General features: G+C 34.3%; 1 protein-coding gene across 2 annotated transcripts in view; it reads left to right on the top strand.

The window, feature by feature from the left end:
- The window catches only part of ACVR2A (activin A receptor type 2A), an 84746-nt gene that overhangs the window by 51986 nt on the left and 7653 nt on the right, over nucleotides 1-25107 (top strand). Inside the window, exons 3-10 of one of the 2 annotated variants that reach the window (XM_059394332.1) lie at nucleotides 1607-1716; nucleotides 1914-2068; nucleotides 12518-12541; nucleotides 16562-16705; nucleotides 18590-18733; nucleotides 19911-20056; nucleotides 21927-22041; nucleotides 24566-24704. In XM_059394332.1, coding sequence (XP_059250315.1) covers nucleotides 1607-1716; nucleotides 1914-2068; nucleotides 12518-12541; nucleotides 16562-16705; nucleotides 18590-18733; nucleotides 19911-20056; nucleotides 21927-22041; nucleotides 24566-24704 — 977 coding nt within the window. The remainder of the gene's footprint in view (nucleotides 1-1606; nucleotides 1717-1913; nucleotides 2069-12517; nucleotides 12542-16561; nucleotides 16706-18589; nucleotides 18734-19910; nucleotides 20057-21926; nucleotides 22042-24565; nucleotides 24705-25107) is intronic. The other variant, XM_059394333.1, reaches the window with a different exon arrangement.

Genomic DNA, 25107 nt, shown 5'->3' with positions numbered 1-25107 from the left:
AAAATACTATGTTGTATACCTGAAATTAATGTGGTATTATTTCAGCTTTATCTACCAAAAAAAAAAAAAAATTAAAAAATTAAAAAAGCGGTAGGAAGAAAGTCTTTACCCAAATTACTTCTTATTAATTAGTTGAAACCGGGGATCCTTGTTCTTTTTGTGGTAAAAACTATTTGTCTCACCTGAAGAATAGTTAAAAGATTCAAGAAAGGTCAAAGTACGGAGGAAAAGACAATGATAAAAAGAAGAGTGAAATTGGATGGTGAAAAGTACTTTTTTAAATTAATTAAGCTAGGTACTTAATCATTTTTATTTCCTATAATTTGAGGAATGATTCTAAATATTAAACATTTAAATTTATACATTTTTATGACTTAAGATTTCACTTTCAGTTGTTTTTTACTTTCTACTAAATATATATTGGTATAGATTTAATTTTAATCTTTGATTTTGTTAAAATAGTCTTCTCCCTGAAATTTCTTAAGCTTCCCATTTTAAATTCAACCTTATTATTCTAACAGCCATCACAAAAGTTTGCCGTGTATTTGTAAGATAGATCTTTAAATTCACCTGATGTTTATTAGCAGTGTTTAAAGGTTTGATTTTTTTTTTTTTAATAGGTATAGCTGTGTCTTATTAGCAGCTGACTAGGGTTTGTTCTAGCAACTAAGTCCCTATTTCCTCAGCTCCCCAGTCAACCTAACTCATATCAGGTTTTGAGTTATTAGGTTCTGTATGTTGTTCCATGATGTTCTCTACTTGTTGGTTATCTTAACCCTGTTCATTTTTTTTAGCGCATTTAAATCTACTGCAAAAAATAACACTCTTCAATTCCCAAACCTAGCTTGGGTCTCTGATGTTGAGATAGGTTCTGCCATGAGAGGAACTTGCATCATTTTGTGTGTGTATATTTATATGTATAGATGTATTTATGTGTACACACACACATAGTTTTATTTATAGTGTTCAGTTTTTGTATTCATGCAATGGGAAAGGTATATTTCCTGTAAAAGAAAGCACTCATAAACCAAATTTCTTCATTGGCTTTATGTTCCTTTTCATGCTTTTCTAATAATTTAAAAAAAAAAAAAGATGATTGCCTTAGATTGATCGTTAAAAACCAAATTAAAGCAGTGGTCTCATGGAGCTCGTATGATTGCTATGGGAACAGCTGGGTTTTTTTGTTTGTTTTGTTTTGTTTTGTTTTTTATGAAGTTTAGTAACAGGATTACTGGAACGTTTTTGGCTTTTTAAAATTTAATTTTTTAAAAAAATTTATTTGACAGAGTGCAAGAGAGCATAAGCAGAACAACAGAGGGTGAGGGAGAAGAAGACTCCCCACTGAGCAGGGAGCCTGATGCAGGGCTTGATCCCAGGACTCTGGGATCATGACCTGAGCCGAAGGGCAGTCCTTTAACCAACTGAGCCACCCAGGCACCCCATTTTTGGCTTTTAAGAATTGATCACTGGTTATTAATAAAAATCTTGAAGTTGACTATGAATAACGTTTTCATTATTTTATCTCTGAGAAGAATTTTAGAAAAACACTCACTACAGATTCAGTTTAATATTGATTTTAATTATTTCTCTTTTTGTTTGTTTATAGGACTGATTGTATAGAAAAAAAAGACAGCCCTGAAGTGTATTTTTGTTGCTGTGAGGGCAATATGTGTAACGAAAGGTTTTCTTATTTTCCGGAGATGGAAGTCACACAGCGTAAGTTCACAGGGAAAACACATAGGTCTGTTCAACTAGTACACTGAAAACAAAGAATATTTGTGTTGATGTAATAATTTACTCCTACCTTCTCCTACTCTCATTTTTCTCCTCTAAGATTTGATACTATAATAAATACTTATTGTGCAATTTTATAGACCAAATCTTAATTGTTTTTTTCCTTCTATTTTCCACAGCGACTTCAAACCCAGTTACACCTAAGCCACCCTATTACAACATATTGCTGTATTCCTTGGTGCCACTTATGTTAATTGCGGGGATTGTTATTTGTGCATTTTGGGTGTATAGACATCATAAGATGGCCTATCCTCCTGTACTTGTTCCAACTCAAGTAAGTTATTTTCTTGTACTTTGTGCTGTTTTGAGTTGTATATTTTAAAGAAATATTACTGTGGGGAAACCCACTGGGTTATTATGAATAATTTTCTTTGGTGTTACTTTTTGAATGTTTATTGTTATGGCATCTATGGCTAAGTTTCCAAACTTATTAACTTGATATATCCTAAACTTCTCTCACTTAGGAGTTGAGGTAAAGTAGAGTAAAGGGTATTATGTTCTTTGGACAGTTTTATTGTCATTGTAGGACTTTCAGGTGTGAGATTCTCCCTGCTTTGTTTCTTGAGAAGTAATTGATGGTGGAGAAGGGGTGGTTATGATCACTTTCCCTTCTTTTCTTTCACATTCTTTCCCCTCTGTTCTTTCTTCCATTCCTTAATTTTTGTGCCATTTTCAGGCTTGCCAGATATCCTTTGTTTATCCTATTTGCCAAATTATCCTTTTAACCATAGGGAGGGATTTAGTACTGTAATCAAGAAAGTGTGGAAAAGAGAGGTTTCACAGAGGCATTAGGAAAGTATATCCAAAAAATGTTTTTGGTAAGAGCTGCAGATGAGTAGTTTTTGTCATCATTTACTTTGGTAGTTCCAAGTGTTGTTTTGTTTTGTTTTTTTGTTTTTGTTTGGGGTTTTTTGGTTTTGTTTTGCTTTGCAGCAGATCAAATGTGTACTGAAGACTAAAAGCTTTTTTTTTTTAAGACCAAAAACTTTTTTAATGCCCCTAATTCTCCCTCTCCTGACTCTGAATATACCTGAAAATGTGGTTGTAGTGGGTAATCAGATTAAATTCATGTTATTTTCCTCATTCTTCCTATCGTGTAGACAGTTGGCACTGGTACAGTGGTTTACAAGCTCTTTTAATATAAGTAGTTAATATTCTGCAGGCTGAGGAGAGGTGAAAACTGTAGTTATACTTTGAGACATCTTTAAACTCTAGTTTTTACCCTGTTTCTTTTAACTCTTAAGATCAGATTACCTTGGCCTTCTGGATCTCTTGGTTTAACTTTGTTTCTCTAATACCACTAGGATTAATGGTTAAAACATGATAGAAGAATGGTAGAGTCCTATAATTTAATGACCAAAACAACTTCTTCTCTGTAAGCTTTATTTACATAACATACTTCTTTCTCAGTACTTGCAGCAATCTGTTAGCATTAGATTAGTGATCCACGTAATCTTTGTAAGATGTGTATATGGAACCCAAAGGTAAAGTATCCTATTCAGTAAAGTAGGGGTAAACACACAGTTTTGTACAGCTGAAATATTTTAACTTTTAAACATTAGTAATTAAATTGTAGATTTATTAAAAATTATCTGTGAAAGTGTTTTAAAAATAAAAATTTTAGTGCCTAATAAATATATGTAGTTTATTCCTAATAGCTGTAGACTCCCCCTTATCTTCTTTTGGTGATAACTATTTTTTCTTTTATTTCTGTATTTAGAAGAGAGAGTGTTTAGTAGTTAGAGTAGTGTCTGAATTTGGTTTGTTTTATGAAAGAAACAAACTGGAAACTAAATTTAAAAACAGATTTGTTGTTTTATAATAGAACTTTAAAAATAATAATGTATTCTTATAGATAATATTGATATTTTTATAATGGCACAGAGATATGATTGGGCTTTTTTAAAAGGGCTCGGTATCCTATATATGAGGCCACTTTATTTAGAAATGCTAATTAATTCAAGGGTTTAGACTTTTAAAATGGGACGATGCAATTATTATTCATAAATAACTGAGAAATAGGAATCTTCAATGAATGTGCCATTTCTGTGGATTTTAGATATTTGCTGCCATGTTAATGTCATTGTACACATTTATTTAGCACTTGAATTGCTCTGTGGTAAATTTGCGTACATTGTATGAATTACTGAAAAATGAAAATTAGATTTAAAGTTTTGTAATGGAATGATCTAGAATGGTCAAGCTTTGTTAGGAAAAATATAAAGAATGCCCAACTAGGGTTTCTTTCTGTGATAAACTGTGTTTTAGAAGAGGGGTTGTCTTCAATTTGAAACTTCATTTATGTCATCACTCACTGTGTCTCAAACAGTATAGTGTCATGTTTTAAGTCTCATTCTTGGTGAGAGGTTTATGCATAGTAATTCTGCAACCGCCAAGTGCCCATCTTGTTACAAAATGCCCAGTTTTATCTCCAATTTCAAAATAATTATTGATAATAACAGCAAGCATTTATTTGAACACTTACAGTGTACTAGGGTACTGGTAAGTTACACATATTAAGTTTATACATATAAGAATATGTAAAAACATAAAATAGATAATTTTTTCCCATGATTTCTCAATTGTGACTGGCATATAAGGCTCATCTTTAGAATTTGTTATAAAATACTTGTGGGCCACAGCCCTGTAAGTATGGAGTATTATGTTTCTGATAGGTTTTAAGGGTGATTGTGGTGACCAGCCAGGAGTGAAAAGCACTGAATTCATTTTACCTCACAGCGTTGTTTATGTAGTTTTAATTTCCATTTTATAGATAAAGAATTTGAGACCTAGAAAAGGTCACAAGTGTCAAAGCTGCAATCTGAATCAAGGACTCCAATACTAAAGCTTTGCTCTTCTTCCTGCTTATGCTGTTCTGCCTCTTTTTTTTTTTTTTTTTTTTCCCTAGAAAGCTGATGTCTCTGGTGTTTTAGATAATTCGGTAAACATCCCTGCCATTTCAAAATCATTCTATAGGCCAGTTTATTTTCCCATTTTGGATGTTGAAAAGTTTGACCACCAAAATGAGCAACAATATTTCATTATCTCACCAAGGACAATAAAGGTCATGGCTATGTACAAGGACATATTCATGTGTTTTTCATTAAAAAAAACTTTAGCACCTTTTTCAGCATGATTGGGTTGTAGGTAAGGACTCCTGTGCAGCTGAGTTGAGAGTGCCAGTCCCTACTAGTTACTCAAGACTTTTATGAGGGATAGGTTAGTTAAAATGGGATAGATGGTTAAAACAAGATAGTAAGGGAGACATACATTTGAAGTCTTAAGGTGATTTCTGTATTTCACTCCATATTCATGTCCCCATGTTCAAAGCTTAATTCCAAGACTGGTTAGAAAAAGATCTTATATTCTTATGGATTTCTGAAACATTTTTCCTCCAAATCTTCAAACACTTAGAGCGATAAGAAATTTTTCCTTCCTTTCTTAGGCAACTTTTCCTTAAAGCTTTGGCAAAGACTGGTTTGTGAATTAACTTCTCTCTTACATGACATTAGTCTCATTGTGATAATATCTCATTGACAGGTCGTTCCTACAATAAGAACTATACTTGAAGAGAATTTATAGTGAATGTCACAGAGCAAGCTGAAGTTAGGTATACTGTGATCATTCTTTGGTCTGATTTTAGTCTTTTATTCTCATTGGGGGATAAAAAATCAGTCTTATGGAATCCTGGAAGACAAGAGATACCCACATATATCTCCTTACTAAGCTGGTTCAGACAGCTAAATTGTGGGATTCTTTCTAAGACCCCAAGATAGAATTTCTTATGGTGTAGTATTTTATTGTGAAGGAATGATTTAAGGATATACATGCTTTAAAATCTGGTCTTATGGTTCTTAGTAACCAGTAAAGAATATTAATTCTCAAATCTAGCATAGTTCGAGGCATGGAAAATAATTTTTTTTCTTTTAAATTGAAGCCATTCTTCTTTCTTTATAACCTATAACTATTACGTCTCTAACAGTATCTTCCCCGTCACCCTCAATGAAAGCCTGGGAGACAGCCGCTGCTTTTTTGGCCCTGTCATTTACCAAGTCCTATTCATTCATTTTTTCATCCTTCTTGATCCTGTTGTAGTTCAGGGCATTATTACATCTGAGGCTGAGATTATTTCTGTAATCTCATAGCTGGTCTTCTCTTTCTCTCTATCTGTCCTATTGCTGTAGAATAGCATTTTACATGTCTGATTGTGTTGCTTCTGTTTTTAAAAATATTTGAGGGGTCTCAGTGCTCCACAGCAAAGAATACAAAATTGAGAGTATGACATGGGGCTTCCATACTTCAATACATTTACCTTTTTATTCTTTCCTCCCATATTCTAGAGGCATATCCCTCATATGCCTCTAGAATAATACTAGTTATGTACTGTCCTTGAAAGAATTGAGAAAATAGTAAAGTCAGTTTGTCTTGTGTTAAGTCAGATGAATAACCCCAGTTGAGAGAGGCTCTAGTCATTTGTGTGCATGGTCCAGTCTCCCCCTTGACTGTAAACTCCCTGAAGACCAGCTGCGTATTGTAGTCACTGCTGTATTTACATAGTGTTTGTGCTTAGTATAACAGTTCTATAAGTGATGAATTGCCAAATTTGACTTTGTCGCATTTAGAATTATATTGAGATAATAATGCAACATGTCCAGGGATTCATTTAATAAGGAGCTTTAGGGCTTAGTTTTAAGATAAATCTATAGGCCATATTTCTTTAGGGTAAAATAAGTTGAAGTATTCCAGGCTTTCATAAGACAAAGCCAGTATTCAGTTCTTTCTGGAATCACAAGCTTGAAGCATCTTTTTAATTTACATCCTGTAGGTCCTTTTCTTTTATCTGTGCTGAAACTGTCTTTCCACATGTAGGAATTTGCTCTTGTAACCTGCAGTGAGTAAACTGAACACAAACTGGTTTTTCTAGTGCCGGTGAATCAAGAACAGGAGGGAATGGCTGCATTGACTCTGTGATTAAGAAGTCTTACTGTGGTTAGAGGTAATGTGGTTCCAATAAAAGTGTTTGCATCGCTTTCAAAACCATATGTGAGCTGAAGTTTCCTGTTAATAAGATCTATATTTATGCTGATAAAAGCACTTGATAAGAAAGTGGATTTTAGGGGCTAGAAATTACCTACCTTTAACAAGGTATGAAGTTAACTTCTTGTTCATTTTTAAAGGCTATTTAAGTAGCACTATTACTATTGCAACAGTAATGCCTACTTAAATGACATCAGTCTCTTCAGTTCTTTACGGCAATGACATTTTGTTTAGATTTTGATCTGATAAAGAGTAAAGACTTTCAGATGTTTGGGATACTGATTTGGGCATACAAAATAATCCTGCTGACCTTAATATTAAAGTAATAATAGGTTATTGTTTCATGCTATGTCAAATTACTATCCACTGAGAAACTGAGCCATCTGTGAAAATGCTGTGTAGGATTTCCTGTTGAACTTGAGTCTATATATGTACCCATTTAAAATTAATAACATACTGAAAGGGTAGCATAACATCATCATTCAGGCAACTCAGTTTAGGAAAGGGTACTGTTTATTTGTGGAGGATGCAGGAGAAATTTACTAAAATTAAATGAGTATTAATATGCTAATATTAAGTTATACTTGCAAAATGAGTATCACATCTATAGAAGCACATCTTGAAATAGGTTGATTCACTTTCTCTTTCCTTTTAAATTATTTTTAAGAATTAATTTCACATACTTGCCTGTTATAATAAGACAAATTATACAGAAGGAAGTGTGCAAAAGAAAGGTGATAGAACCATTTATTCTTCCTTTTTTTTCTTTATCACTTTCCTGAGATAATCAATTTTAACAGGTTGGTATGTATCCTTTGACACCTTTTTCTAATCTAATTTGTTTGAGTATATGTTTTTTTCCCCTTTATATAAACTACAGAATGTTATTTCACAATTGGTTTCTTTTAATTTAACAGTATACTGAGGAGAGCTTTTCAGCTCAATACTTTTCAATCTCATTCTGATTAAGTGTGTGTTCCTAAGTGAAATTTAGTAGAGCTATAATGTATGCTCATGAAATAATCAAAATATGATGTTTTATTAGCTTAGAGTTGGTGTTAGGTTTTTACTAAGACCTGGAACCTGCATTTCACAAATTTTTTTAAGTGCCTTACTTTTATTTTAGCATGTTTCAAGTATGATGATATCTTGCAGTTGAGCATCTTTTTGTTTGTTTATATATGCCTAAGAAATAGTGCAGGGTTCCTACAGAAGAAAGGAAGACTTCCTTCTCTGTTCTACGTTTGTGTGTGATTATTTTTGTTACAACTTAAAATACAACTTAAGTTTTAGGATACTTCTAATTGTGGGGATAAGTGTCATAAATTATTTGTAGACTTGCAGCTTGGCAATAAATTACTCTCTTAGGTGTATAAGAGCTGTTTTACTTAACAAATGCATGGACAGGCCCACTTAGAGATCTGCTAAATTCCATGTCCAAAAGCAAAAAGGAAAGGGAAGCGGGGGGGGGGCCTTTATCCAAATCTTAAAACAAGTTAAAGCTGTATATTAAAGTTAATAGCGAAGGTACTTCATTTCTAAAGACGACTTCCATTCAGTTTTTAAAATCTTGAGTTCAGTTTTCCTTTAGACTGTGGAGGGCCCTATCTTCCACTTTGCAAATGGGACTGATGCATATAGAGCAGAGTACATAATTTCTCCTTTTTCTTGTCTGGTTAGGAGATGGAAGATAGGAAGAAGTGACTTGGCTTTTCTCTCAGTTTTTATTTCCTGAACCTCATTGTAGATCTCTTCCTTCATTCCTTGCTACCTCACTGTCAAATTTTTTCTGTTAATTTGAGATAAGAAAAATGAAAGAGCCCATTTGTTAGTGAGAGCTGCTTGTATCACATAGGCAGCAGGTGTTCGGGTTTGCTTGTTTGGTTTCAGTTGACCCACTGACCCAGTGCCTGAGTGCCTGTCGTGTGCCGCACATCATGCTGCTGGGTAGTGGCGAGCAACAGAGGGACAGTTCTTGCTGGCCTTTTTGAAGTCCACAGTTGATATGTAGGTGAACAAAAATTGGGTTGGTTGGTCGTTTGACTTTGCAGCTTGGAAATGAAAGGTGAAGACAATTTTGGTCTGACTTCAGTTCTGTAGTGACTTGGAGCCACACCCAGGGTACCTAATATTAAGTGTTCAAAACATATTAGCTGTTGGGGCACCTGGTGGCTCAATGGGTTAAGCCTCTGCCTTTGGCTCAGGTCATGATCTCAGGGTCCTGTGCTCAAGCCCCGCACTCGCATCCAGCTTTCTGCTCAGCAGGGAGTCTGCTTCCCGCCCCCGCACCCGCCCCACTCTTAGCTGTTAGCTGTTATTTCCAACAGAATAGCAGCTTCAAAATTGTTGTCAAAAGGTCTATTTATTAAGGCCATTGTAAATATATATTTATATGTAAGTCATTTGAAATTAGTGCAATGAAGGATTTTATTTTGAGTACTCTGTCAAGGACTACACAGAGCACTTTACACTGATTAATATTTCCACACCCCACGATATAGGTTCTGTTTTATTAAGTCCATTTCATAGATAAGAAAAATTAAGGCACAGATAGGTGAAGTGTCTTGGCCTAGTGTCAGTCTGCTGAGTAGTAGAGTCTGGACATTTAGACCCAAGGATTATTATTCATTGAGGTAATTTTAACAGAATGGCTTATTTTAGTAAATAATTAGGGGGGACATAAAAAACTATAGTAGGATAAAGGGAGGGATCGGAGTATATAAATTATATTTAAAATAGTTTTTATTATAAGTACATATAAACATGACCATTTTTTCACATCACAATTCCATAATTTCCATAATGTATAGCATGATCCTTTTCCTTTTTTTTCAGCTTTACTTGCAGAATACAAATGTTAAAATAAATAAAAATAAAATTTCTAATAAACCTGGTGCTTCTGAGCAGTGGCCAGAAGGTGAATGGATATCCCTTACATCTAGTTCACACTTTTAAACCCCATTGCTAGCTACGCTGAGGAGCTACCTTCTTTTTAGGGAACTTATTCAGAAACCTCTTTCAAAGGATCTGTCTTTGCCTTGCTTTCGGGAGTTAGATGAGAGAAATCGAGGAAGTAGGAGTTGATAAATCATAATGGAATTTTGAAGATCTAATTGGATAGAATGATGGCTGTGTATTTGGCAGTATCAATACTATTGAATCTGTTAATGTATAATGTCTTGCTTTCCCTAGCTCAGAAGCATTTGTTTTGATAGATGCCCTATATTATTTCTTTATAGATTCTATTTCAGTCTGCCTGGCAATAATCTTTTTTAAAATCAGCAATTGTAAAATTTCTTAGAGCATGAGATAATTAGATAACTAAGATGAGACAAATTCAGAATTTGTTGGTTTTCAAATACTTTGGATTGGTGGGGGGAGCTTAAATCTTCTTGATAGTCCTAAGAAGATATTTAGTGAGTTATCAAAGAATATATATGTAAATCTTAGGTTTAAATAGTAAGAGAAAAATTTTAGTATATGTCATATATGCTTGTTTATAGTAAATAAATGAACCAAAATCCTATTTCTAGAAAGATTTCTTTCTGTTCCTGTTCTGTACATCTAACTGCCTGCTAAATATTAGCACTTAGGTATCTCCAAGCACTTAACCATTCTGTGGTAATGATCTCTCCAAACTGAGTTCTCAGTAAATAGAACCAGTAACCATTTGGTGGCACAAGTCAGAAATTTTAGGATGTATCTCAGTACTGTTTTCCCACCTAGTGTGTCTCCCTTGAGTACTTACTCCATTTTCCAAGGATTCTCTCCTTAGGAAAATCTCTTATTTAACATGCCTGTAGAAGTCCACTTTCACCTTATAGGTGCTCAAAGTACTGAATTCCTTTTTACTGCTCTTTTATAATTATAGATTCATCAGTGTGGTGTCTTTGATGAGTCTTACTTCCTCCACACTATAGTAAGTACCATGAGAAGCTGGGGTAGTCAGGGCCTGGCACAAGTAGGCACTCAGGGATTTTTTGAGTGAATGGAGAAGTCCTATTTACTCTTTTTTGATGTTTGGCAATACAATTAAATTTCTTTACTTCTTAAGGAATAAGCAACTAGTCTCTTTCTTATCCAGCAGCCTCATTAGTTGACATTAATATGCTGATTTGGTTTTCATGATTATCTCCAGTTATAGCACATGATACTCAGGTTTCCATTTTCTGTTGTGAATTCAGATGGTTTTATTTGGTTACTTTTTGTCCATGTATTTCAGTGATTTAATTTTTTTGGATTCTGTTTTGACCCTTTTATTTTGGAACATAGTTTACACATTGAGGCCTGTTCTTGTTTAGCTTGATCTTATTGCTTGTTCTTATTTAGCTTGATCATTCTCTGACTTACTCTAGTGTTCATTTATTGATAAGTATATAAAGATGCATGGATAGCACCTACTTGCATAGTGCAATTGAAGTGGCAGTTTATCTCTGTAGTACCTGTAATGAAAACAAAACCTAAGAGATACATAGACCTTGGGAAGTTAAAGTCTAGTTACTCAGTTAGCATGTATATCTTTTAAGGGATGAATTATACTTTGGAGTACTGATAAGATGATTTGATAGTAGGATTAGCTAAGCCTTTTAGATGAATTATAAATAGTCCTGAATCATTATCACAGGAGAAAATCAAGAAGGAAGCAAAACTAGTTAAACTACTGGTACATATGAGTTGTCACATCTTTTTTGTCAGTGCTATTCTCTGTATAAATATTATAGAAATATTGGAAATGGCAGATATACTCAGTGACTGGAGGGATTTGAAGCCTTCTTTTACATTGGTGGCAGTCTTTCTCTTAATTTTAAATTTAGTCCCCAAACTATTTTAGGATGACTGTGAAAATGAAAAATCATGTTCTCCTTCAGTATCTGAGTGTCCTCAGACTGAAAAATATGTATGGATACTTATTCCCAGGGCCACCCCTGATTGACTTCTTCACTCTCTATGTAGCCAGTAAGTCAACAGTGGGCCTGGCCTGTCACTGTATTCTACTTAATTCTCATTTTTTTATTTCTCCCGTCTTATTTTCTTACCCTAGTATATTGTTTATGTAGCACACACTAGAAACATGTTGCACACTAGAAACATTCTTCTATTACGATTCTGCTATATTCCATGACAAGGGAGTGAAGCAGTTCAGGAAATGGGAGATTTTAGAGAGTCTTAAAACAACTGCCAGAGTGTGGGCTGAGGAACTTATTCTAGTTATATAAAAATTCCTTCTGTGCTGCTTCTAGATTTTGTTTAAGGCAGTACTGCCCTCTGCTGTCCAAAGCCAGTTCTAATGCATATTTTCTAAAATTGCTCCTTTTATTCTTCCAGTTTAGACTCTAGAACTTCTTAGAAAAACAAGTAACAATTATTTGACTTGCTGTAGTTTATTTGCTAGCTTGAAGTTCATTGGATCAAGTAGTTTGGGCCATACTAGATTCGTCTATACAATAATGCCCCTCATCTGAAAGGTAATATCCAAGTTTTTTGTTTGTTTGATATTACTTTCCTCTCTTTATAAGGAGAGTGTTCCCAATTCTTATTTTAAAAATATGATACATTGGATCATTGCCAACTTTTAAAAAGCTAAATCATTATTCTCCTTCCTTTGCTTTTGTAACTGATGTGTCATTTTTCATTTCACTCTGGATATAAATCGTAATTTCTTTTGCCTGTGTTTTTTCTTCACAAGCACGCCTTTCATATAATGATAGAGGTAAGATGCATTGATGTTTGTTTTATGGTTGTGGAACTTTTTGTGGATGCATATTAAACATTTTGTTCTTAGATTTTCATTGTTGTTGTTGCTTTATTGTGCATCCTTTATAAATTTATGTTAAGGAATTTTTTTTTTTTTACCACTTTTAGTATTAAAAATATGATTGATTTGCCATAGCAATTTTTTTTTGTTTTCAAAGAGTTCTTAACCTCATTTATACTTACCTGAGTTGGAATGTAGAAACAGCTGTTCTAGTTGATGAGATGTTAACACCTAATGACTAGTGTGTCACTAGCTTAAATGTGAGCATATGCTCATTTTTACCAGGAGCTGACTTTCTGGTAAAACCCATTATCCTTTAATGTGAAATCTATATTTTCAAATAGTTTCTTTCTTCTGTAGACTCCTTAGCAAATGGGCTGGCTAGAGAAGTATAAGTTGATTTTTTGCTCTCTAGAGATTGAAGGCTTTATTTTAGATTAGAATTCACCCTTCCCACTTGAGAACTCAGAAGAATCAAATGATCACAGACTACTTAGCAGCTCTTCACTTTTGCTAATTTATTTCAGTCTTCAGTATAGTAATTTTATTGGGTAGCGGTGTTGGGATGGGCACACGGCTTTCAGTGATTGCCATTTGTTGTTCCTCAACATGATGTCTTCTGATGCCGTAATTTTCATATACAAATGGGTAAAGAAGTGATGTAAGTGGAGGCACGTTCCACTGCATGTCTTCGTAACTATGCATCATAGTGTGGGGATTGCAAGAGAACAGGAGATCAGAAAAAGTTTACAGGAATTCCCTGGTCCATACAGTTGAATCCCCAAAGCTGGTTTTCTGTGTAGCAGGACCAAGTCATGTTTTATGACAATATTAGAGTGTTGCTGTCATTGTGAAGTACAAGCCCGAATTTGTCTTGCCAGGTGTTGATACATTTTAAAAGTATAAATCTTTATTCCTAGAATCAAGTACAGTTGACCCTTGAACAATGCAGGGTTTAGGGGTGCCAGTGCTGTGCACAGTCACACCTGCGTATAACTTCTTACTCCTCTGAAACTTAACTGCTTAACCAGAAAACTAAATTTTGTGACTAATAACACAAAGGTTAACACATATTTTGTATGTTATACGTGTGATATAGTGTATTCTTGCAACAAAGTAACAGACCAAGTAAGCTAGAAAAAGGAAAATGTTATTAAAATCATAATGAAGAGAAGATAAATTTACAGTTCTGACTGTATTGTATTTATTAGAAAAAAATCCACATAGAAGTGGACTCCTGCAGTTCAAGCCCATGTTGTTCTGCATTGAGTTTTTTGTGGGTAAAATAGTATAATGATGCTCATAAACTGCAAATGATTTGTGATACACTCTGATGATAGGATAAGTAAAAGCCAGATATTAGAGATACAGTTAAAGTTTCCTATCCATTTAGTGAAGAGTATGAAAAGTATTATATAGAATAATCTAGTTTTTCATTAAAACAAAAATTTATATTAGTGTATATATTTTATAGAGTTATGATCTATATTTTAGTTACTCATTTTTGAGTTTTACCTTTTAAGTATTATAGAATATTATTTAAAAACACATACCATTTTCTAAAGTTTGACATTCTGTAGGAATCTACCTTTGTATACCTTTTCCTCACCCTTTAAAAAGTTGTCAGTATTCGTTCTTTTAACAGTAGTCTGTTTTCATGCTATTATAAGGCTGAATAGAATGGTAATAGTATTAGGACAGTGATCTAAGACTTTTTACTCATAATGGTAGCTTAGAAACTTGCCAAACAAAGACTTGGAAACTTAAGGTTTATTTGTGCATTCAGAAAATATTCAGTGATCTTTTCTCTCTAAATAGAGACATTGAAAGTTACTGTATGTGTCCTAAAATTTCTTAAAATACTAAAATTGCATTTTGAACTGCAAACATAGTCTTAATTTGAGATGTGGATTAAGTCCTCTGAATCCTGTTTTATAGACTGAATCATATCCATGTGGTTGGTACACGTTAGAACAGAGAATGGGTAATGTCGTATGTTGTTAAGAGACATTATCAATTTACATAAAAGTTCCTAAATCTTAAAGTTAAGAGCTGTTTTCTTCTTTATGTGGTTATTTTGCCTCTTCAGCTTTCAGCATTTATCACCATACTTCAGTTTTTGTTATACCTGCTTTGAAAACTTGACATTTCTGATTCAGTTCTAAAAAGGGGGGAATCATTGATTTTAACTTTGTAGTTAGTGACATTTTTTCAGGCTGAACATTTTCTGTTAGCATAATTATTTTATGTAGATATCTAATAATTCTTGGATTTTGAGCATGAGCGGTTTTCTCTGCCTCTACAAGACTAGTTTTCAACCTTTTTCCCTCCCATCTCCACATCCACATCTGCAGCCTACTCCTGTCAGGGGCTTCTCTTACTACACTTGTAAATAGAGCAATGAGGTAGGCTGGGTTTAAGTTTGATGAAACTTCTCCCTAGATTCTTGTGTCCCTTCCCACTGAGAATAATAAATTCAGGGGCCATACTTGCCCTAAGATTTGTATCTGACTTTTCTGGACTCATCACTCTGTTAAAACTACAACACTCTTTAGCTCTCCTATAACCTTTCATCTTTTGAATGTGTGAAGGCAAAGCAACTTTTTGTAGACATTTAAAAAATAAATATCTAAGGTTGAAATGAGTCACAAGTTTTCTAATTTATCTATTTTAAAAGTAGGAATTCTCAAGCCATTTTATAAAGGATTGCCTCAAAGAAATTGCACCTTCGTCCTCTTTAATACCGTGCAGTGTTTTCTATTTTTGAGAGTCTTTCTAATGTTGATGTAAGCTTTTTAAAATCTTGAGTGACACCATGGGCTGAATAATGCCTAAAGGCGGCACTGACCGTGTTGGGGCTTTTGCAGAGATTTTTTTCTTAAAAGGGGATGAAAAGGAGAGAGATGCATTGATACAGGATGACATACTATTTCCAAGCGACTTAGATGCCACCCAGTGTCACAGTGTCTGCTGCTGTTGCCACAGAAATTTTAGTTCTTCCTTGTAATACTCATTATGCAGCCCTTCATACATTTTTATTACTTTTCTCTGGAAGCTTTTCAAAAGGCTTCCTACATCTTGTTTTAGTTGCAGATATTGAACTGATACAATGCTTCCAGAGAGGTTGCCATTCTGCTTTGTATAGGAAGGATGCCTTTGTGTTTTGTAAACATTGTGCCCCTATTTATATACTATATTTGCTCCATTTTCAAAATTACCTATAGCAATACACTTCTCTTTCATTTTTCTTCCCATCTACTATGATGAACACTCATTTTCTGGATTATAATTTGTACTTTCTTTGCCAGTCAGACTAATAATTTTTATCTCCAGTCAACTTGGGGAATTATAAGCAAAGGGATTGTTAATAGGTTGAAAAATTAGAATAAGTAGAACACTGTGGCTGTTTGAACACATTTTGCATTTTCTATTTGACACACATATCTGCAATGTATTTGGGAATGACTGTGCATTTCTGAGATTAATGAAGAAAAGATTTAAAGATAAACAGTCATTGGAGAAAGAAATAGTAGATTTTGAGGACTGTTTTCCTTTGAGAAATAGCCATAATTTGCTGTTGCTGGCACTTTTAAAATCCTCGTCTAATTAAGTACCAACTGGATGAAACCGTTGAAATACTGTTAGTAATAACCCTAAAGGTCACAAAAGATCTTAGTCCAGAAAATTAGTGAGATGGACTCAAAATGATTTGTGGTCATTTCTCCTGCTGTACTTTTGTAGCAGTAGTGCTGAGTGTTATTATGGAAACATCAATTCAAGTGGTTTACTTTATGATCACTATAAATTATTAGTAATGCTTGAGAACTGTTTTTGCAAGATAGAAGTTAGTGTCATTTGTATGTGTTTCCTGTTTCTGTCAATTGATTCCTCAGTATACTCACTTTCCCCCTCATATTTAGCATTGATCTGTATCAGGTGCTGCTTTCTAAAATGATTGTTATTGTTTATCTGTAGGACCCAGGACCACCCCCACCTTCTCCATTACTAGGTTTGAAGCCACTGCAGTTACTAGAAGTGAAAGCAAGGGGAAGATTTGGTTGTGTGTGGAAAGCCCAGCTGCTCAATGAGTACGTGGCTGTGAAAATATTTCCAATACAGGTATGTTATTGCATCTTTCTCATCTGCAAGTATTTTTAAAAGATAAACTGGCTCAATTATCGTAATTCAGAAACAGTCCGAAAACACAGACTACATGTTTCCGGGTGGCTCTTTGTGATATTGAGGAAAGCGGTTAGCTCTGTAGTCTGCCTTCTCATCCAAGGAATGGAACTCATGGTATAGCAGTTGTTACGTTTGTTTGGAGTGATGGAATTCCAGTGAATGAATGTATAGGACATCTTTTGCCATTAAAAATACTATAGAAATGTAAGGTGAAGATGAGGATTCCAGTAATAGAATTTTGTTGGTTAACTTTTAATATCCCATTGACATTATCAGAAAACAAAGAGAAGAATGAAAGAATAGCATACTTGTTTTAGAATTGTTTTGAGGTATATTACCAGACTGATTCATTTTTATCTTACTTTGATTGCTCATGTAATCATTTCAGATTTTGTTTGGAAGTGAATCAAGATTCCAAATAATTGGTTTACTGTTCACTTTTCTTTTAAAGGGGTCTGACCTCATAAAACCCTGGTCTAATGCACATCTGGACTGTTCTTATGTTTTATTTGAGTCCATCAGTGGTATAGATCTATGATGATTTCTTCCTACCTATGTCTTGCTTTTCGCCTCCAGCTAATGCCTTGTGTGCATTGCAGTCCTGGTTGGCTTTGGTGATGCAGGGTCCACCACTGTATCTTCACAGTGGAGCTTCCTCATTCCAGAGTTAGAGAACCAATTTATCTTAATATACCTAGCTTTTATCTTTCTTGCCTCCTCTAAAGTCTCATAGAGTTTGTGAAGAACGCTATTACTTTTTTTTTTTTTGTACTGATGCAGATACTTTATAAAAGAATCTAATCTGTTCTGCTAAGATTGATAAATTCCGGGTTCTTCTTTCATTGTGGGAAGAAGCTTAAAAATTAGAGAAAGGTCTTTGGATATTAGCACAAGAGTAACAGTAGCTAATATTTTATTGAATGCTTCTTACTGTCAGGAGAGGTGCTTTACATAGGAGTACTCAGTAATAGGTGTCTATATATTACCCACACATAAAAAAACAATACACAGTATACATATAATACAACAACCCTATGGGTCAGACACTATAGTGTCCCCATTTTGCTAATGAGGAAACTAAATGATTGTCACTTGGCAAAGGTTCTTAAGATAGTTTGGATTCAGAGGGTTCCGAACCATTACGCTATGGTGCCTCCTACTTTCATTATTCTTTCATTGTGAAGAGAAGCTAATCCTTTATAAATAGACATGTAGTAGGCATGGGTCACTTGCAGATGCAAATGAGTATATAATGTTTTAAATTGTATTGCCTATTTATACCCTGTTGTGTGCTCACTGACTTTGCAGGGTATTCTCAGCATTTTGTTAAGAACGTTTGATACAATGTTAGTCTTTGAACAAAAAATTTGTTTTCTATTGAGATGAAGTCATTCTACCTGAAATTCGTATCTCAGGAAATTATTCTGAATAAACAAAAATAACTTCACACGATGATGAAATGACACTATATTATGAAACTGTCAGCAGAATGTGTTGCCATTGATAGATAGAGATATGCAACATTTCCCATGAGGACTCCTGTATTCACAAACAAGAAACATAGAGAAGTATGTTTTAGGGAATGGGGCAGGCACGGCAGGCATTTGTCATAGAGTTCCTACCTTATTCTTGGATTTCTTTTATGAAAAAATAAGACAAAACCAAACCAAAGAATCTTCTCATGCTTAGCTTTATTTATTTATTTTTTTTTTAAAGCTTTATTTTTAAATTTTCCCTTTGAATCTACTTGAGTAATTTCTTAGATATGGTTTATTTGCCCGTGTTCTTTGCATTCTTACTATTCTTTTGTTTTAACTCTAGGACAAACAATCATGGCAAAATGAATATGAAGTTTATAGTTTACCTGGAATGAAGCATGAGAACATATTGCAGTTCATTGGTGCAGAAAAACGAGGCACCAGTGTTGATGTGGATCTTTGGCTAATCACAGCATTTCATGAAAAGGTAAAACTACTTTCTGTTTTAACTCAGGAAAACAGTTTTAACTCAGGGTTGGCTTACCCACCTAATGTTGGCTACAAGTCCCTCAGACTTGTTTTTCTGGAAATAGTATGTTGTTTTAGTTGGTTATGGCTCAGTGGGTTAAAGCCTCTGCCTTCAGCTCGGGTCCTGATTCCAGGGTCCTGGGATCAAGCCCTGAATCTGGCTCTCTGCTCAGCAGGGAGCCTGCTTCCCTCTCTCTCTCTCTCTGTCTGCTTCTCTGCCCACTTGTGATCTCTGTCTGTCAAGTAAATAAATAAAATCTTCAAAAAAAAATTAATTCATTTTAGTAAAAGAGAAAAGTTGGCAACTTTTTCACTTAAGCCTCTACTTACATAAAACCAGTCATCTGTCCCTTATTTCTTGTGCTGCATTTCTCTCTCTTACAGATAATTATTTCAGTGTAGCCGGTGCTTAGTCATTTTCATTTACCATTCGCAATTCATCTTGATTATTTGGACCATTTTTTAGGTTGAATTTTGTTTTTAAAACTCTTCAGTCAGTATAGCGTAGTGACAAAACTAGAGTGAGGAGATTTATCTGATCTTTGATCTGTCATTGATCTATAGAATAATTATCACCAGAACACAGCTGCTGTTTCTCCTCTGAAAGTAGAAAGGTTTTCTGCTTTCAGTTAGTATGAAAATACATGTTAATGAAATAGGCAGTTGTGTTCTCCTTGGCAATTCGTTTCATCATTGTTAGATATAGGTGGCTCTTAAACGTCTCTAAATTGTTGACCAGAAGAATAACAGTAATCTGTAGAGGAAGATTCTGACAGCTGTATGTCTTAATTTTGTGTTAACATTTGTAGTTATCATATTTTAAGTTTTTAAATATTTTCCTGAACTTTAGATTTTCAAATGGTGGGTTGTTCTGTTTTGTAACTCCTGCCTTCAAAATAGGAGGAAACTGACTGTGCCTTGTAGCAAACCTTTAAAGATTAGAGGTATTCTATTCTAGTCAAATGTTTACTAATGTGAAACTTGAATCATTACAGAAATCTTTTTTTTTTTATAATATTGTTCACTAAAAGATATGTTGCCTTCCATAATCTCTTAAAAGTAAAAAGTTCTCCATGTCATACAGCTTTTGTCCAGAGCATAAGTTGTTTTTCCCCCCTTTTCTTTCATTTCTTTAGGGTTCACTGTCAGACTTTCTTAAGGCTAATGTGGTCTCTTGGAATGAATTGTGTCATATTGCAGAAACCATGGCTAGAGGACTGGCATATTTGCATGAGGACATACCTGGCCTAAAAGATGGCCACAAACCCGCCATATCTCACAGGTAGAAATAAATTTATATTGTTTTCCCTAATAATTTAGTATTTAGTATTTAAACTTTAAATTTGTTTTTCCCCCAATTACCTAATCATGCTAGAAGAGGCAGTTGATTTTTATTTGTTTTTCAAACCTTTGAGATTGGCCAGGAAGTATTTTGGGTAATGGATATATTTAATATCATTAGCAAAGTTTAAGTAATGACCTCTGTTTTAATTTCTCATTTCTGAAAACATGGTTAAGAGTGAAAGTGTATTTTGTCTATCACAAAGGAAAAAAGAAATTTGTTTTGCCTCAAAACATGGATTTACTTTGGTGATAATTTTAAGATGTAATTGAGGAGAGACTCTGAGTATCTTTTATTGTGTTTGTAATGACCATGTGATCATTATCTGAGCTGAGTTGGAGGGAGGCATCATTTGAGTAACTGGGCTTGAACCCAATAGTTGGCATTCCCTTAAAAGGGAAAATGTTCGTTCCTTTAAACATGGAATCAGTTTGCCATTGTGTATTCAATTTAAAGACAGTTGCTTTAGAAAGAGACCCATAAATACAGAGAACAAACTAATGGTTGGCAGAGGAGGGGTTGGGGGTGAGAGTGTGAGTGGGAATATGGACTAAATGGGTGAGGGGTAGTAGGATAAAAGCTTTCATTTATGGAATAAGTAAGTCATGGGGATAAAAGGTACACCATTAGGGAATATAATCAGTGGTTTTGTATGGTAACAGTAACTACACTTGAGTGAGCAGGGCATAATCTATAGACTTGTTGAATCACAACTTCTTACACTTTTAATGTAACATTGTGTGTCCATTATATAGTTTAAAAAAGATGGTTGCTTTAAAAGCTGATTCATTTAACAGATACTTAATTGAGTGCCACCAGTTGCAGTGTTTTAGGTTGTTGGGAGGCACTACTTTTAATTTTGCGAACTCCCTTGAACGAATTCCACCTCAGAAAAAGCTCCCATTTTCTCACCTTCCTGCATACAGTCTATCTCTTCCTGAATTTTTATTCACCTCACTTAGTCCTATAGGGAACTAATTCTTTGGCACCCCCAAAAGTTATTAGCAGTGGGGTTCCTAAAAATCCTTTGAGGCTTTACTGATTGTTTTTTGCAGTATTTGTGGGTGTCTGTGTCTCCTCTGTCCCATTCTTGGTCTCCATGTCTGTGCACATAGATTTAACTACTGCTCATGGCATAGATATATGTAGTAGGAGTGTAGTAATCTCTAGGGTGAATTAGTTGAAGCTAGTATATAAAAGAGGTTATCTGATTGCTTTGAAATGGTTACTCTTTTTGGAACACCAGGATCTAGCTGGAGCTGTTTGTTTATGGTGAAAATTTTCTGATACACATTCCTAGAGATGCTTTTCTACAACAAGGCTGATGAATCTAAGAACCCCTAAAATAAGGGATTGTTTGTTATAGTATGTAGGCCTTTTCCAGTAGGCAAAAGGCCCCAATTCATTTATTTGAATATTCTTTTAGTTTGCTTTCTTAAATCTCAGTTGCAAGGGGTGCTTCTAAGTATAAACTCTGAAATATTCATTTTACCTCAAAAAACCAGCAATTTTATGATTGGTAGGTAGGAATGACATAGGTAACATGTAGGCTAGACAGTATTTTTGGAAGAGCAGCTCTTTATGGAGAAATGTCCTTCTTATTGTCCATGCTTTATGGAGAAATGTCCCTCTTATTGTCCATGTTATGAATAGGAGTTTGTCACTCTACTCTTGTTTTTCAAGCCTTTTCTCCCTCCTTTTTTCTGTTTGTCATACTCTAATAGTGTTTTCTCCTCTTTTCCAACTTTCACTGAAAACTTTTAAAAGTAACTTGTTTAAAATTAATTTGAATACTTTGTCTATTTGCAAGGGACATCAAAAGTAAAAATGTGCTGTTGAAAAACAATCTGACAGCTTGCATTGCTGACTTTGGGTTGGCGTTAAAATTTGAAGCTGGCAAGTCTGCAGGTGATACCCATGGACAGGTAAGGATGGTAACTACAAAATGTAAGAAAAATAATCTTGTCCCATATTTTCTTAGAATGGCATATCTAGATTGAATTGATATAAAATTATTGTGATGGTTATTAAATCAGCATATAATATAAAATGACTCTCTTAAAAGTAGTATGTTAAATTTGCTGAGGAAGACATTTTCATGTGTGGTGAAGGACTGTTAGGAACTCAAGTGGTTTAGATCAGTCAGTTCATAAAGCAACCTAGATATGTGTCATGGGATACTATTTTTAAAAATAATCAAGTTAATCCATTTAAATGGACCTCATTCTTAGGGAGTTCTTAGTAATAACACAGTAGTTTTAATTCGTTAATTCTTTCATCATCCTAAGAGGAATGGCAGAACAGTTACTAATCATGCTAGTATGTACTAAAGAATATCTATTGTTTGATTTTTCCATGCAACAATTACTTTCTTGCTTCATGGTCTTTAGTGCTTCATTAATTCTTTAACCAACTTTACAGCTTTTCTTTAAATTCTCTCCAGTTCAGAGCACTTACTAAGCCCTGAGCAAAAAGCCTAATTAATTCTATCTAGTCAAGGTCTGTATGAAGAACACTGAACAATGGGAATCTTTAAGAAAGCCAAACAGGAGAAAAACATGATCCATACATTTTATTCTCAGAAACTGTGAGGTGAAGAAAGGTGGTGCTTTTCATGCCTACAAGATCATCTTTTTATTAAGAAAACCAGTTTGACCTGAAAGGTGACATTTCTTACAAAGTTGGCATGATTTTTAACTTCATCTTTCAAGTCATGGAAATTATTTGTCATCTAATTCTAAGCTTTCATTTTTCCCAGCATATCCTATTGACCTCCAAGAATAGTTATTAAAGAATCACAGCATAACAAATTTGGCAATACTGACAGAGGATAAGAATTTAGTTTACACCAGTAGTCAGTAGTCCAAGTTCTAGAAAAGTTGACACCATACATGTTTGGGAATGAAGGCAGTCTTGTGGAGTCTGTGATGGAAGTGGGAGATTGTGCAGGAAGCCTAGGGACAAACATCTGAGCTGACTGTGTCATTATTATAAAACTAAAATTGGGGGACAGTTTAATCCTCTGGTATATCATAACACTTCCCCCCTTTTCTTAAGAAAAAAATTTGAGACTTATTCCTGTCTTTCACTGCCCTCTCAATTAGTTTACATGACGAGGTAAAAATAATTACCTACATCACTGGATCCTTGACTTGAGACTTCATGGACCAGAAAATTTCAAAATTCAAGTTATTGTACACTTTATATATTGCAAATAAAGAACCCTGGAGAAAAATAAGATTTTTATCTTATAAAAGAGAGGGCATTTTATACTAAGGAAAGGTAGTTGTCACTTTATAAGAAAAGTACTTTGGAAAGAATACATTTGTCTTTAGGGGAAAAGTAAACTTTTTTTTTCTTTGAAAAGTAAACTTTTGAGAAATGCTTGCCTATAGTACAGTTAAAGGAGCAAAAGAAGCAAAGCTACTTTTTTTTTTTTTTTTTCTATCTTTAGAGTGTTCTCATTATTAAATGAATTAAAAACTTGAGCTTTGGAGTCTTAGTGATTGACTCCTTTTTTTTCTAGACATTTCTGCTGTATGTGTGTTCTCAGATAGTTGTCTGACTTCTAATCTAGAGATCACTCAACTAAGGATGGAGCCATTATCTGGCCATTCCCTTGATCTCCAAAAACTGAATGTGTGATCCACCCAGCTATCCTATAAGAATTTTTAAGCTTTCATATATGAATATTGTCAAGCACCAACCAAAGCTAGCTATAGTAGCTTAGTAACCATAGTTACAACACTAAGAAATACCAAACTGTTAGAGACAGAAATAAAGAATGCCAAGACAGAATTCATGAATAAATAAATATGTAGACTTTGAAGAAAAAGAACTTTTAAAAGTTTATCCATTCTTTACTGGGCTAATTCTTTTTAAGTTTTATATTACTATTTTTTGTTAGTACAGAGAAAGAGAAACCCTTAAAAAGGATTATATTTTTTAAAAAGACACGTTTCAAACAGGATGTAAAGGGTACAATTGAGAAATACAGTTCTCTTGTCTTTATCTCTAACAAAACCACCATTGTTTTTAGGATTACTTCCAGAAGGGGGAAAAATTCTAAGCCAACGCCAGCAGTGTCTGCTGGTATATTTATTGAGTATACCCACAAGGGATCTCAATATATATACTGCTTTTGTTCCTTGCTGTACAGTGTTTTTGGAAATTTTTCCGTATAAGTCCAGATTTACCTCATGTTTTTTTAGGAGCTGCATAGTACTCTGTTTAAGAAGTCCCTACTGATGGAAACTTCCCATTTCCAGTGTCTTGGCTGTTATTACGTGAATACAATGCTCCTTGACTCTGTAGTCTGGTGGTCATAATGTATTTACCTTACCTGATAACGACAGCAGAACATACTTGGTTTTGATTCTTTTTATAAAATCTTAAAATGTTAGTTCATAAAGTTAATGAATGAGTATTGTTTGCTTTCATCTTTTTCAGGTTGGTACCCGGAGGTATATGGCTCCAGAGGTATTAGAGGGTGCTATAAACTTCCAAAGGGATGCATTTTTGAGGATAGATATGTACGCCATGGGATTAGTCCTATGGGAACTGGCTTCTCGCTGTACTGCTGCAGATGGTAAGGGAAAAAATATTTTTTTAAAAAAGATAATGCCTATTGCCTACTACACATACATGAAAAGGGATGATTACACTTAAAAGGTAATATTTCAAAGTACAAAAAAATTTTTTTAAGTAGACTCCCAAGAGGTAGTGGTTTAAAGAGAATTCAGGAGGCAAGGGATAGGGGCAGGCTGGAGAGGGAAGGTATGGGCATCTTTACCACTGCCAGGTGTTCTGTGCTAGGCACTTCACATACCTTTAGCTGGTTTCCTAAGACTCCTTTGGAGGTAGTTATTAGTTTTATATAGGTGCAATTTGAAGTTCAAATTTTAAGTAGTAGAAATTAAGCAGATTGCTAATATTAGCTTTAGGGTGGTAAATGGTGAAACCTAGATTTCAAACTCTGATCCAAATGTAGG

Source organism: Mustela nigripes, chromosome 3 (assembly GCF_022355385.1).
Source record: "Mustela nigripes isolate SB6536 chromosome 3, MUSNIG.SB6536, whole genome shotgun sequence".
Taxonomy (NCBI): Eukaryota; Metazoa; Chordata; class Mammalia; order Carnivora; family Mustelidae; genus Mustela; species Mustela nigripes.
The sequence above is the reverse complement of the archived record's forward strand: the minus strand, read 5'-3'. Positions and strand labels throughout refer to the sequence as shown.